The sequence below is a fragment of the Osmia bicornis genome, chromosome 7 (assembly GCF_907164935.1).
Source record: "Osmia bicornis bicornis chromosome 7, iOsmBic2.1, whole genome shotgun sequence".
Classification (NCBI taxonomy): domain Eukaryota; kingdom Metazoa; phylum Arthropoda; class Insecta; order Hymenoptera; family Megachilidae; genus Osmia; species Osmia bicornis.
Genome location: NC_060222.1, coordinates 9,468,587 through 9,484,275, shown reverse-complemented (window position 1 = coordinate 9,484,275; position 15,689 = coordinate 9,468,587). Strand labels below are relative to the sequence as shown.

At 44.5% G+C, this 15,689-nt stretch overlaps 1 protein-coding gene across 1 annotated transcript; it reads left to right on the top strand.

Moving 5' to 3' along the window:
- Positions 1-699: 699 nt before the first annotated feature.
- Positions 700-4,641, top strand: LOC123987944. Its single transcript, XM_046286369.1, has one exon. The coding sequence runs from the start codon at positions 700-702 to the stop codon at positions 4,639-4,641; it is 3,942 nt and encodes a 1,313-aa protein (XP_046142325.1).
- Positions 4,642-15,689: the final 11,048 nt, after the last annotated feature.

Genomic DNA, 15,689 nt, shown 5'->3' with positions numbered 1-15,689 from the left:
GGGGGGGGAAACAATATAAATATGCCGCCGCATACTTGCGAACGCGGCTGCTTCTTTTTATACGTCTTCGCGTACTAGTTCTTCTGAATTTCGAACGCGTTGCTTCGGAACGCAAGAACTGTTTAACATTTCTTTCTGATTAAACTTTATTAACATACAACTACAGAGTCTAAACTTTTCTTATTCATAAATTGCGCCTTTTTCTATACGAGCTTCGTAAACTAGAAGTCTATCGCTTCGGTAAGGTCGCGCACCGGCAAAAAATCGCTTCCGAATCCGTTTTCTAACCCCTTTCCCGGTTAAGGGGCGAAAACGATCAAACATTGGTCCTTCGAGCCGGATTGTGCGGTCAACGAACGTTCTTCCACGTCGCGAGTGAGTGGTGCTAGTGACCTCCTGGAAAATTGTGGCTGGACTCCCACGCCGGAAGACTGACCCGCCGCTTCAAAATAGGATTCCACTAACCAGGCAATCAGGCATCGGAAAAAGGAGTCAAACAAGAGAAAGATAAGTCTTATTCTTTATCTAAATCATTTCTCTTGCCGTAACGGTTTCTCCGTGACGTCATCCGCTTGGGCGTTGTCTTCTGAGGTCGAGCCTGTGTTTGTAAACGCTTCGGAACGTCTCGAACTTCGAATTAACACTCGTTACTTCTAACGGCTTCGGAAACGCCCAGTTCTGAAAAATAAAAGGATTACAATGCCTGCGACGGAATACGCGGATATTTTACGGGAACAGGAGGAGCTCGGACGTTGGATCCAACGGTTTTGGACCAACCTTTGTAAATTGGGCAGGGAAAAAATTACGCGGGCAGTTTTAGAACAGCGTAGAGGTCTCCTTGAGCGATATTGGGATGCGTTTTTAAATGGTCACCGTCAACTGTTGCGATTCAAGGAAGCCCAGGACAGTGCTTACGTGGACCAAGACCGCTTTTCTACGATCGAAGAAGCTTATCTTCAGGTCGCGGCTCAGATGGCTCAGTACCAAGAGGACCTCGCGCAGGCGGGCCCCTCGCGTGGAGTACAACCCCCTCCAGAACCACCGGAAAAGCCGCAATTGCCAAAAATACAATTACCCACTTTCTCAGGAGACCCCTTAAAATGGGAGAGTTTTCGAGATCTTTTTAAGAGTCTCGTTCACAGCGTTCCCAACCTTCAGGATGTACGGAAATTGCTGTACCTTAAGTCGGCCTTGACCGGAGAAGCAGCGGAGGTCATCCAAAATACGCCAATCACCGATGCTGGATACCAAGGAGCCTGGGAGGACCTGGAGCAGCGGTACGGGAACTTGCGTCTTCTGTCTTTCGCGCACCACAGGGCCCTTCTTTCCTGCCCTCCCGCGCAACAACAGTCTGCCGCGGAATTGAAAAGGCTGTTAGATACATTCAAACAGTCGATTAGAGCGTACACTGCGCTGAAAAAACCGGTAGCTCAGTGGGATGAGTGGTTTGTTTATTTCTTAAGCCAAAAATTGGACAAAACCACGCACCTGGTCTGGGAGACCTCTCTAGCTGATAGCCGCGACGTACCGTCGTTCCGGCAGCTTTCTCTCTTTCTGGAAAATCGCATCCAAGCGTTGGATGCTGCTCAGGAGGCCGACCCAGTGTTGCATCCCGCGACATCCAAAGGTGCTCCGGCTAAAACAAAAAGGGAGGCGCCTGTAAAACGCACTAATGTAGCAGTCTTGGCTGCTTCGGCAAAGAGTCCCGCCCCTCGTAAGTGCCCCTCGTGTGCTGGAAATCATAACTTTGCTTATTGTTCAAAGCTAAAGGCGCTTCCACCTCGGCGCCGGAAGGAGCGAGCCCAGCAACTACAGGCGTGCTTTAACTGCTTGACCGTTGGCCACGACTTAACCAAGTGCCCGTCAAGCCAAGTCTGCTTAGCTTGTGGCCACAAGCACCATACGCTGCTCCATGATGCGATGCCGAGTCCCACGAAGAATACGCCCGCGAACGTTGGAGACGTTTCGACATCGCAAACTTCAACGGCCTCCACCGAAACAGAAGAGAAGGGCGTGGCCGCTTCCTTTGCCTGTTCAGCTACCACTCGACCCGCCGCACTATTAGCGACGGCCAAGGTGAAGGTGGAGGCACCATCAGGAGAACTTCTCGAGGTCAGAGCCTTGTTGGACACCGGTTCGGACACGTCGCTTGTATCTGCTTGGGTAGCTCAAGCACTCCGTTTGCCACGGCGGGCGGTCAGCGTCGCCATCTCAGGAGTTCAAGAGAATGAAAGCGGAGTGGCGAAAAGTGAGGTTTCTCTTTCCTTACGCTCTCGTCTGGACCCCAGCTTTCATTTGTCGGTTCGAGCGTTGGTGCTGCGGAAACTTACTGCGTTACTTCCCGCTCGAGCAGTGCACTCACAATCCTGGCCGCATCTTCAAGGAGTGACTCTTGCGGATCCGGAATACGGAGTACCCTCTCGTATTGACTTAATCCTGGGAGCTGATATTTGTGGAGTTTTGTTACAGGACGAGTCGCGGGTCGGGCCGGTTGGCACACCGACGGCGAGGCGCACTCCTTTCGGGTGGGTGTTGATGGGCCCAGTCTCCGACACCAAAGGTCAAGGCAGCAAGGCGGTCGTCCACAGCCTTCACTGCCAAACGGACGACTCAACCAATAGGCTGCTTCGACGCTTTTGGGAGGTCGAAGAGCTACACGAGCAGCCTCCGTTATCACCAGAGGAACGGGAATGTGAGCGGCACTTTCGAGAGACACATTCTCGGGACGAAACCGGCCGCTATTCGGTACACCTACCTTTCAAATTGGATCCAAGCCTTGCCCTGAAGCCCTGCAGATCAACGGCGCTAAAGTTGCTCCTCAGCTGTGAGCGCAGGTTGGCATCCAACGAAGCCTGGCGAGACAAGTACTCGCAGTTCATGGAGGAATACGCAGCCTTGGATCACGTGGAGGCGGTACCGGAGTCTGCGGTTCAGGATCCAGCTTACTATCTACCGCACCATGCCGTGGTGAAGCGATACGACCCTAGCGGCAAAATCAGGGTCGTCTTCAACGCCTCCTTTCGCACCGCCACTGGATCCTCTCTTAACGACTGTTTGATGCCTGGACCGAAACTACAGTCAGACCTCTGGATGATTCTAACACGATGGCGCTTATTTCGAGTAGTATTTACCTCGGATATTGTTAAAATGCTCCGACAGATTCGGGTACACCACACGGATGCGGATTGGACCAGGATACTTTGGCGCTCCAGACCCGATCAACCTGTACAGGATTTCAGGCTCAAGACCGTCACCTATGGCACAGCCTGCGCACCCTTCCTAGCGCTGAGGGTGTTGGTCCAACTTGCTGAAGATGAGGAGGAGCGTTTCCCGCTGGGAGCGGTCGCAATTCGTCGGCATTCGTATGTGGACGACATTCTTGCCGGAGCCGACGACGAGAAAGCAGCCCTCGAATTGAGACGACAGGTTATCTCCATCCTGCAGTCGGGAGGGTTCGATCTGAGCAAATGGGCATCGAATAAACCAAGCTTGCAGGAAGCGGAAGAATTTCAAACGTGCGTGTTCCAGGACTACCCTGGAGTCAGTACCTTGGGGGTCGTCTGGAGGCCAAACACGGACACCTTCTCTTTGCGTGTTCTTCCACCTCTCAATGAGCCCACGCGATACACTAAAAGGCGTATCCTATCGGAAGTAGCCAGCCTCTTCGATCCTTTGGGATGGGCGGCCCCTGTTTTAATTTTTGCAAAGATTCTTATGCAGGATCTTTGGATAATTGGCGCAGAATGGGATGAGGACTTACCTGAGCAACTACTTTCCGCATGGGAAACATTCCGAAGCAAGCTGAGCCAACTCGACGCTTTGGCAATTCCTCGCTGGACGAATTACTCGGCGGACATTGCGCAACTGGAGCTGCACGGGTTCTGCGATGCCTCCCAGCGAGCCTATGCAGCCGTCGTCTACCTGCGAGTGTCCAGGGGAGAGTCCAGCGTGGCCACACTGCTTGTGGCAAAAACCAAGGTGGCACCGGTCAAGGCACTTAGCATACCACGACTGGAACTGTGCGACGCGGTGCTACTTTCCAAACTAATAGCGGAAGTACAAAAGGGATTGATCTTACCAGCAACCATCACGGCTTGGACGGACTCCAGCGTTACCCTCCACTGGATAAAAGGGCATGCCTCAACCTGGAAACCCTTTGTTGCCCACAGGGTTGCCACCGTGCAGTCCAATGTTCCGCCTCAAAATTGGAGGCACGTGGCAACCAAAAACAACCCGGCGGATTTGGCTACCAGAGGGATAACGCCGTCGGAGCTCCTGTCGTCGCATCTATGGTGGAGTGGACCCTCTTGGCTCGTCGACCCCCCAGATCTGTGGCCTGCATCACCTCTAGGAAAGGTCGAAGAGGCGGACTTGGAGAGGGGCCGAGCACAAATCTACCTGGCAAAGGAAAACGAGGAGAACGATCTCCTATCAAGGTTTTCAAGTTTAACACGCTTAACGGCAGTGATTGCTCTCTGCTCTAGATTTCATCGACTTACCAGGAAGCTGAACACCGAAACCGGGTTTATCCGGGCTTCGGAGCGAGACGCTGCTCTACGGGCTAGCTCAGAAGTCCGATTTCCAATCAGAGGTCGACCAGCTTCAACAGAGCAAGGAGGTACGGCGATCTTCCGCTCTTAGGGCCTTGAAGCCCTTCCTGGATGACCATGGACTACTACGCGTCGGGGGCCGCCTCGACCTAGCCTCTATTCCCTACAACGAGAGGCACCCTTACATCATCGGGAAGAAGAATGCTTTGGCTACTCTTTTGGTTCGAGATGCCCATCTCCGCACCTTGCACGGAGGACCGCAACTCACCAGGAGCATGCTGGCGCGACGCTACTGGATAATCCATGGCCGTTCGTTGGTGAGAGACCCATTAAAGGGTGCGTAAAATGTGCTCGCTACAGTAGTAGGCCGACCATGCAGCTGATGGCCCCCTTACCGCTCGAGCGCATCACTTCTCGGCGACCCTTTCTTTCCACCGGGGTGGACTATGCCGGACCGGTGAAGCTGCGGACATCCCCAGGAAGAGGACACAAATCCTACAAGGGATATATAGCGCTGTTCATTTGCCTTACTACACGCGCAATTCATCTTGAAGCTGTCTCAGATCTTACCTCTGCCTCATTCCTAGCCGCTTTTCGCAGGTTCGTCAGTCGCAGAGGTCGCTGCGCCACCATGTTGAGCGATAATGGGACCGTTTTCCACGGAGCGGACCGGGAGTTGCGCAACATGTTCCGCGGCGCCTCCGCCTTTTACTTAGACGCCGCAGCTTCGTTGGCAGCCGATGGCACGGACTGGAGCTTCATCCCTCCGTATGCTCCGCACTTCGGGGGCCTATGGGAGGCAGGAGTTAGAACGGTTAAGCACCACCTACGGAGAATCGTCGAAAACGCTACGCTTACCTTCGAGGAGATGACAACGCTCTTGTGCCAGGTGGAAGCATGCGTAAATTCACGGCCGCTACATCCACTTTCCGACGACCCCTCGGACCTGTCGGCATTAACACCCGGACACTTTTTAATCGGTGAACCCACTTGTATCGTTCCGGATCCAGAATCCGAATCGCATAATATTTCTCTTATTTCGCGTTGGCGACAAATTTCTATATTACGTTCTCACTTTTGGCACAGGTGGAGGCGGGAATATCTGCAAAGCCTTCAGCAGCTTCCCAAATGGCGTCAGCAGAAGGAGAACCTGGAGCTGGGGACACTAGTGTTACTACGCGACGAATTGCAACCTCCGGCAAAATGGCCGCTGGGCCGAGTCGAAGCCCTTCATCCAGGGCCAGATGGACGAGTGAGAGTAGCCACCTTGAGAACTATTAGCGGTTCTGTCACCAGACCAATAGTCAAGTTGTGCCCCCTCCCGGTGTCTTCTGCTGACGTCACTTCATCTGCTTCGACGTAATTTTCCGTTTGGAATTTTTCCATGCGTTTAAAAATTTATATAGTTTATGGCGGGCGGTTTGCTGCCATAGTCGATTCAATCGCATATTTCTTTTCTTTATACTTTATATTTTAAGGTTACTTATAACGTTCTCTTTTTTATATAATTACTTACCTTTGTATTATATTAGTTGTAAGTCTTTTCACCTTTATACACTTAAAACTACACACTTGTTCAACGGTCTGATGCGCGTAACTATACTGGACGCTTTAAGGTTATATATGGGCCAGGTTTCTTTGAAGCAGTGCGTGCTTCTTTGCCGTCCAAAGAAGGCGGGCGGTATGTTCAAGCGTCGAACGTTAAAGCTTGAAATTTTTAGAAGCTAGATCGCTTCCTTCGTCTCAGCTGTTCGTTCCGTCGACCTCCAGCGATCTCACTCGCTCCGTTGGCCGACGTAGCGAGCCGACTGAGCTGGTAGGCCGGCGGGCGACGGCGGAGACGGGGGGGGAAACATAATATAAATATGCCGCCGCATACTTGCGAACGCGGCTGCTTCTTCTTATACGTCTTCGCGTACTAGTTCTTCTGAATTTCGAACGCGTTGCTTCGGAACGCAAGAACTGTTTAACATTTCTTTCTGATTAAACTTTATTAACATACAACTACAGAGTCTAAACTTTTCTTATTCATAAATTGCGCCTTTTTCTATACGAGCTTCGTAAACTGGAAGTCTATCGCTTCGGTAAGGTCGCGCACCGGCAAAAAATCGCTTCCGAATCCGTTTTCTAACCCCTTTCCCGGTTAAGGGGCGAAAACGATCAAACAGTTATTAAATGTACACTGTTCCGTAGGAAGGAATCAGCATATTACATTATATCTAATGTAGATATAATAATAATGATATTGTTATTAAATGTACATTGATCTGTAGGAAGGAATCAATATATTACATTATATCTAGTGTAGATATAGTGATAATGATATTGTTTTTTAATGTATATTACATCTCTAATGCAGATATAGTAATAATGATATTTTTAATAATTGTACATTGTTCTGTAGGAAGGAATCAGTATGTTACATTATATCTAATGTAGATATAGTAATAATGATATTGTTATTAAATGTACGTTGATCTGCAGGAAGAAATCAGTATATTACATTATATCTAATGTAGATAGAGTATTAATGATATTGTTATTAAGTGCATATTACACATCTAATGCAGATAAAGTAGTAAAGATATTGTTATTAAATGTACATACAACTGCAGGAAGGAAAGAGTATATTGCATTATATCTAATATAGATATAGTAATAATGATATGGTTATTAAATGTACATTGTTCTGTAGGAAGTGTTACGTCCGGATTATTTTAATAATCTGACCGTGGCTAGGATCTATTTTGTTATTTTATTGTTATTTATTTTCAATAGTTTACCAGCTAATGTACCTAATTTGTGTGCCACGTCGGTGCGACGCACTTGGAAGTACCCCAGGCGGGGAACACAAAGAAGGCAATATTCGGCTCTTTCGGATAATTCAAATTAATCTTCCTTGGGACGATTGCCGCTGGAACTACGTTTGGAAATGTACAGAAGTTTGAAATCGTTAAGGTCAAGGAGAGGTATCATAAGATCCTTCGCCGCGCGGTTAAGCAGTGCGGCGCACATGGAGGAATCCCAGCTTAACTGCGCAGAATAAAGAAAATGCGATTTTCGCCCTTATTTTACAAGCGGATACCTCTCATACCTGTAAAGCATGCGTCAGCCGATCCTTCCACGGGAGAATGAGTGCAATAACGAATGAAAGTGATTGGTTTGAATAATATGAAACGATCTGAATAGGAATGGAAAGCGAGGTTTGCGTGACAACCACTAAGAGTTTGAAAACGTCGTCGAACGTTTAGGAACGTTCGAGACAACGGTCGACGGGGATCGTGACCGCGTATTGTCACGAATAGGCAACAAAAACTGCCAAGCATCTACAAGCAATGTTCTGGAATAAATTCCAAGAATATGTTAACATATATACAGGGTGTTCGACAACAGGTGGGCAATATTTTAAGGGGTGATTCTAGGGATCAAAATAAGACGAAAATCAAGAATAACGAAATAGCGTTTACGGCTTTGTTTTCTAGTTATTAACGTTTAAAAATTCGAGTAAAAAGCGCCAGAAACCTGCAATCCGCTCAGCACCGACGACCGAACGTCAGGTCAGCAGGGGTCGGTACAGTCATAACCAAGAATCGTTGAATAGTAGAAACTTACCTCGTGCTATTCTGTTTCTCGGTACTGCAGCATTCGGCTTCGATTCTTGGTCATGACTGTACCGACCCCTGCTGACCTGACGTGAGGTCGTCGGTGCTGAGCGGATTGCAGGTTTCTGGCGCTTTTTACTCGAATTTTTAAACGTTAATAACTGGAAAACAAAGCCATAAACGCTATTGCGTTATTCTTGATTTTTGTCTTATTTTGATCCCTAGAATCACCCCTTAAAATATTGCCCACCTGTCGTCGAACACCCTGTATATATATATTCAATGCGTGAACTTGCGTTAAAATGCGAATAAAATGCTCCTGAAATTAATTAAAAATAAAACACCAACTTCTTTGTCACGGAAGCCGGAAAATGCGGATAATGAAACGAACATCGATTATAAAATACGTCAAATGAATTAAAAAGCTCTAATACTATTATTCACACGAATATTATAGCAAATAACATAAATAAAACGTTAACCTACACCAGAGTTCGTTCCTAAAAGCTTCGTTAATTATTTAAGAAACGAATAAAATCAAATAGAAGTATTTTGAAGATTCTAAAAGGCATAGAAAGTGCGACGCACGAAATTCATGAAGCGCTGTAGGGGTAAAAGAAAGATAGTTAACGATAGACAGAGTCAGAAAGAAGGTCAAGGAGGGATGAGAACTCGGGAAACGCGCCTAGTTAAACCCAATGCGTGCGGGCTTTCCCCTTCGACACGTACCTTCATTTGCCAAATGGTGTCCCCACTTTAGGCCCATGATCGCGGGTTAAACCCTGAGATACGATCGCTGGACTGAGGCAAATCACTCTTCGTCGAAAAATCGCAAGGTACGTGACGGGAAGCCCGTGTCCGCGTAGAGACAGAGTTGGCTACGGTATCGTGAAATCGGATTGCTCGGCAAAGTTCCTCCGTGTAACGAGGCAGAGTGTCGGGAGTGTTTCAATTCGCGATTATCGTGTCAAAGACTCATACGGATACGTAAAATTTTTTCACACTTTTGAATATCTATCTTTTTCTCTTTCATTTTAAATCGTCCGTTAATTAATAATATTCTTTTTCCGCGTCGCGTCATTTCTCGTACATAGTCAATTGTTTCGCATTTCGTAATTCGTAACACCGTGACACTGCTCAAACGCGAACACGTAGTGCGTGTGCAACTAGTTCTCATCCTCTCTTCGATTTTCCAGATTTCTAGACCATCACCACAGCTAATCGCATAAAGATAATCATATCTAAGCATATTATTGTACATCGAATTGGTGAGTAGCTTATTCTATTTACTTTAACACAACGAATCTGGTGTCGAGTGAGACAAAACGGCGATGTACGAGACTGCTTGTCTTGGAAGTATCCAACTAGATCGTTCCGTTCGTATCGCAAAAGTTCGAGGTAACAATGAATAATTATTAAAAGTATTTTCTGTTCACACACGCATGAAGCCGGCCCACGAGACTGTTAGTCCTGGAAGCATCCTACTGGGACCGTCTTCTTTTCGATCGATCATTGTAAAACAAAACACCGAAGTTCCAAACATTTTCATATAATATTCTGTCTTTTCTGTCACTTTTCCAGTTATAAATTTCATAATTTATGATATCCGTTTTCTACTGCTAACACATACATACTTTAATCTCTATTATTTTCTAACACTTTATTCATATATTCCATACAGCTCGCACACTTTGTTAACCAAACCATTTTGGTGTAATTATTTTTCTCAGAATTATACACATCTTACCTATATTCGGTTTCTAATAATTAGCATTCATACACCCTTAACATTTCCTTATTAACACGCCTACCTGTTTTGCAGCAAATTCATGCGAGGGGCCCGCATGGGACCAGAGCATTGACGGACTCAATAAATAAATTCAGAATCTTATTATAAATTAAACGATTCTTCTTAAATTGTTCCGATCGTTATCGACCTAACATCGTCGAGCGCGATTGGGACTGCTGGCAGCGAATAATACCGTTCTCATCCGCGTATCAATCATAATGAATGTCCTTTTTTTTAATTTTTGTACGTCGCGCGCCGTATCTCGCTCGCGACGTAACAAAGTAGTCAGTACATTACATTATATATAATGTAGATATAGTAACAATGATATTGTTAGTGAATGTACATTGATCTGTAGGAAGGAATCAGTATATTACATTATATCTAATGTAGATATAGTAATAATGATATTGTTATTAAGTGTATGAGGGAATGGATGCATGATGTGTGAATGTGGCTTAAGGGCAGTGTGAATGAGGCAGAGGAGGATGCGTGTGTGCGTGCAGAAGTGGAAACAAGAGAGAGGCAGTTGTACGAAAGGTCGCGAAGAGAACGCGTCGCAGTCCATGTATGATTTCTTTTTCCATTTTTCATTAATATTAAATATCCTTTTTTCAATAATAAGTGTCGTGTTTGACCTTCTTGTAACCACATCCTACATTTGGGGGCTCGTCCATCAAGATAGTCGAAAAGAACAAAAGTAAAAGTGAAAAGTTTCGATTGATCGCAGTACGAGGTAGCCATAAAGTCGTAAAGTGATAAAGTAAAGTGAGTGGTGGATCGGTGGAGTGAACTAATCGAAAAAAAAGTGACGCGACTGATTAGTGAAAAGACAAGAGAAAACGAAGATGACAGACAACGAAATTAGCGACCACGAACAAACCATGATTGCCGTCGAAGATACAACGCAGAAACAAGATGGGTTAAAACACGAAGAAATTGATAAAATGAAGATCAGTGAACTACGCAAGCGATTAATCGAAGTGAAACTGAATGCAACAGGCAAAAAAGCAGAATTAAAAGAAAGATTAAGGAACTACATGAAAGACCAAAATAACGTAGAAGAAACTGAAGAATCTGAAGAAGAAGATTCAGACAGTGATGACGAAGAATTAGATAAATCCGAAAGCAAGCAATATAAGGGCAAATCAATGGAAAAAGCGCGCAACGAACAACCCGCATTTTTACAATTAAAGATGTTGAAGAATCCCTACCGTATTTTACAGGCGACGACAAGTTGTCTATCAAAAAATGGATTCAAGACTTCGAGGACATGGGTACATTGTTGCAATGGAACGATCTGCAGATGCTGATTTATGCAAAACGTATGTTACGAGGATCGGCAAAACAATTTATTACGGCAGAGAGAGGTATTCTATCATGGGGAGAATTACGAAAACGACTGAAAAAAGAATTTAAAACCGAAACAAATAGTTCCCTGATACATTCACGACTGCATCAACGAAAAAGATTGCCACAAGAAACGGGACGACAATACGTATATGCAATGCGCGAAATAGCCAGCGAAGGTAACGTCGAAGAAGATACCCTTATCGAATACATAATTAACAGAATACAAGACAGGGAATATAATAAATCTATTCTGTATCAATCCCGTACGCTAAGAGAATTGAAAACTAATTTAGAAATATACGACAAAATGAAAGAGAAAACCGAAAGAAAATCAAATTACGGCAAGAAAGAAGAAATAAAGGAGAAAAAGGACGTATCCGCTAAAACAAAGAAACCTCGCTGCAACACGTGTGGAGCGCTAGAACACGACGCTAAGAATTGTCCAAATAAAGGTAAAGGACCAAAATGTTTTAAATGTAATAATTTTGGGCATATAGCGAATAAATGCACTGCTAAAGAGGAAAACAGTAGCAAACCTGTAAACGTGAACTGCATCGCAAATCCTAAATCGATGTATCCAATAGAAATAAACGATAAAGAGTGCCACGCATTAATTGATTCTGGAAGTGATATTCCATTGATACGAAAAACGAAACACGAAGATACCGGCGGACCGCCATTGGAAACCACCGTGATGAATATTACCGGCGCAGGTAACGTGACGACAAAGGTCATCGGCGCCTTTGATGCTAAAGTGTTGGTAGATGGAGAAACATATGATCTCAAATTCTTTGTTATTCCAACATATTCGATTCCGCACGATATTATTTTGGGACAAGATTTTCTGAAAAACGTAGATATTCAATTACATAAAGGCGAAATAATCAAGATCCAGAAGATATCAGCAGCGACAAAAGATACACCAGCGAAGGATACATCTGCAAACAGCGAAATTCATGGAAACGAAAAAGCAATCGTCGATGCAGAAGAAGAAACCGCCACGGACATCGTTGACGAAGCGTTTGCGGAGTTGCGAAAAATCATGTACGTCGAAAAAGGTGAAGTGAATGTTAAGGACGCATACAAGGACAAAATACTCAAATTAATTAGCGAGTATGAACCAGCAAAAGCAGCGAATACAAAGGTAGAAACAAAAATTGTATTAAAAGATGACAATCCTGTTAATTTCAGACCGCGACGGTTAGCGCCAAAAGAAAAAGCAATATTAGATAAACAAATAGATGAATGGTTGAAGGAAGGGATCATTCGGCCGAGTAATAGCGAATTTACAAGCCCGGTAGTCATAGTCCCAAAAAAGAATAATTCTTATAGAGTTTATATCGATTATAGAGAATTGAATAAAAAAATCAAACGTGATCACTTCCCTATGCCACTCATCGAAGATAAAATAGACGAATTAAGAAATGCGCGCGTATTTTCTGTAATTGATTTAAAAAATGGGTTTTTGCATGTACCTGTAGCAAAGAAAGCATAAAATATACTGCTTTCGTAACGCATAGCGGACAATTTGAATTTCTAAGGACACCGTTTGGGTTATCTGTTAGCGCGACTAATTTTTTAAGATATATAGCGGAAGTTTTTCAAGATTTAATTCAACGTAAGGTACTTTTAGCTTACGTTGATGATGCAATAATACCCGGAGAAAATGATGAAGATGCGTTTCAGAGATTAACCGAGGTTTTAGAAGTAGCAGCCAAAAATGGACTAATGATTAACTGGGATAAATGCCAATTTTTGCAATCATGGATAGAATACTTCGGACACGAAGTCGAAAATGGAAACGTATATCCTAGTAGCAACAAAATTCAAGCTGTCGAAAAATTTCCAATACTAAGAAATAAAAAACATACACAAAGTTTCCTAGGATTAACCGGATATTTCCGCAAATTCATTAGAGATTATGCTAAAATCGCAAAACCACTGTCCGACTTAGTTAAACAGAATATGCAGTTTATTTGGAAAAAAACAACAAGTGCAAGCATTTCTAACATTAAAATCTGTGTTAGCCACAATCTATTACGAATTTACGATCCAAATACAGAAACAGAAGTCCATACTAACGCCAGCCAGGAAGGGTTTGGTGCAGTTTTATTACAGAAAGTAGCAAGCGAAAACGCATTTCATCCCGTGTATTATTTGTAACGTGGTGACACCTGTGCCCCCCCGTTACAATCGCTGCGCTTCTCCCACCTCACATCCCACCTAAAAATGACCCTTAACCCTTCCAACACCTTTCCCCTTTGCCCTGTCCACCGGTGTCGGGCCGATGGAGGCGACGGACAGAAGGCGACGAGGACTACCCTCAAAAAGGAGTTGCGAGGCCGGCGACAGATCTTCAATCCTCCCAGAAGGAAAAGCAACGAGGGACTTCGGAAAGATAGACGAAGCGGCCCAGAAGCTGATACAAACGTCCACCCGGAGCCATCTGTCGCCGAGCCCGAAGACCTCAGCCCACCCGCCACAGCAGGGGATCCGCCAGCCCCATCGACCCCGAACACCGGCAGATCGACAATTGATAACCAATCTATTCCGTTGCCAGAAAAGGCCCCCTTCCTATTCCCCATCCCCTCCCCAAAAATCATCCCGCGACGGTCCCGTCGTCGCGGTAGCGACGACGAGCCGACATGGAGCCCTGGGCTATCTAAGAAAGCGATTTGTGAGAGATTTTTGGAGATTCATAGAGATTTTGTAAAGAGTGATTGTGTGAGGTTTTGGGTGAGTCCCTTGGAATATCTAACATTGTATAACGACATTGTGTGAGTTTCGGCAACGGCGACCTTCGATTGCGAACTTGCGTGTCCGCGTATCGCGCCGGTTATCCCACGTTACATTTTTCGAAACCTTTTCTGTCCAACCCCTAGCATTCCCGTCTAAAAGCATCCTCACGCGCAACGTAGACGAACTTCCAGAAAACCTTCCTCACCCTGAGATCTTCCCTAACCCTCGACAAATCCCCTTTGCGTACTCCCCCGCGATATTGTAAGGACGAAAGTGCCCGTGTCCCATCCCTTGTGACAACCCCCATTCTGCCCCTTTTTCCAAATTTCGATTGCCACCGCGAGTGGCTGGCGCCCAACAATCCAAATTGTGAAAGAGTTAATAACGAACACTATTGTATAGAGTGAACCCCCGAAAGGGTCACATATTATAGTAAGAAAACTTCTGAAGCAGAACGAAAGTATCATTCGTACGAATTGGAGGTGTTAGCAGCTATAAATGCGGTTCGAAAATTTCGTGTATATCTCCTAGGCATACCTTTTAAGTTAGTCACTGATTGTGAGGCATTTAAGAAAACACTGTCAAAAAGAGACTTATCTCCTAAAATTGCGCGTTGGGCATTGACCCTCGAAGAATTTGTGTATAGCATAGAGCACCGAAAAGGGACGCGACTTAAGCATGTAGATGCACTCAGTAGATTTCCGGTTTTAACGATAGAAAATAAATTACTTCCGATAATAAAAAAGAAGCAAACAGAAGAAGAAACATTACGGATAATTAGGCGTATTTTAGAAAACGAAACGTACGAAGATTATTTGATAGAAAACGATATTTCGATGAAGCGAAAGAACGGTAAAAATTTAATTGTCGTACCTTTATGTTTGCAAACGGAAATAATAAGAAAAACACACGAAAACGGCCATTTCGGCATAAGAAAAATGAAAGACGCTATTGAATCAGAATATTGTATCCCCACATTAGAAGAAAAATTGAAAAAATTTATTAGCTGTTGCATTCCATGCATATTATCCGAGAAAAAATTAGGAAAAAAAGCAGGTAAATTAACTCCTATCCCAAAGGGAGATAAACCATTAAGTAGGTATCATATTGATGAAGTAGGCCCTATGGTTACAACAGGTAAAGCATACAAATACATTTTGGTACTGATAGATGGTTTTTCTAAATTTACGTGGTTATATCCTACGAAAACAGTTACTAGCAAACAATTACTAAATTAGATAGTCAGCAAAAAATTTTCGGAAATCCAGATCGCATCGTATCGGACAAGGGAACCGCGTTTATATCACTAGAGTTTCAAAAATATTGCGAAGAGGAAGGTATAGAAAAAATAGAAATTACGACGGGAGTCCCTCGCGGAAACGGACAAGCAGAGCGCACGATACGCACGATAATACCGGCTTTAACCAAGTTATCATTAAATAATCCAGACCAATGGTATAAACATGTAAATAGAATTCAGAAATGTATAATAGCACATATCAGAGAACAGTAGGCATGACACCGTTTGAAGTTCTTTTTGGAAGAAAAATGAAAACCAAAGAAGACCATGAAATTATCACCATTATCGAGCAGGAAGCGATACAAATGTATAATGAAAACCGCGATGATTTAAGAATCTTCGCGAAAGAAAATTTA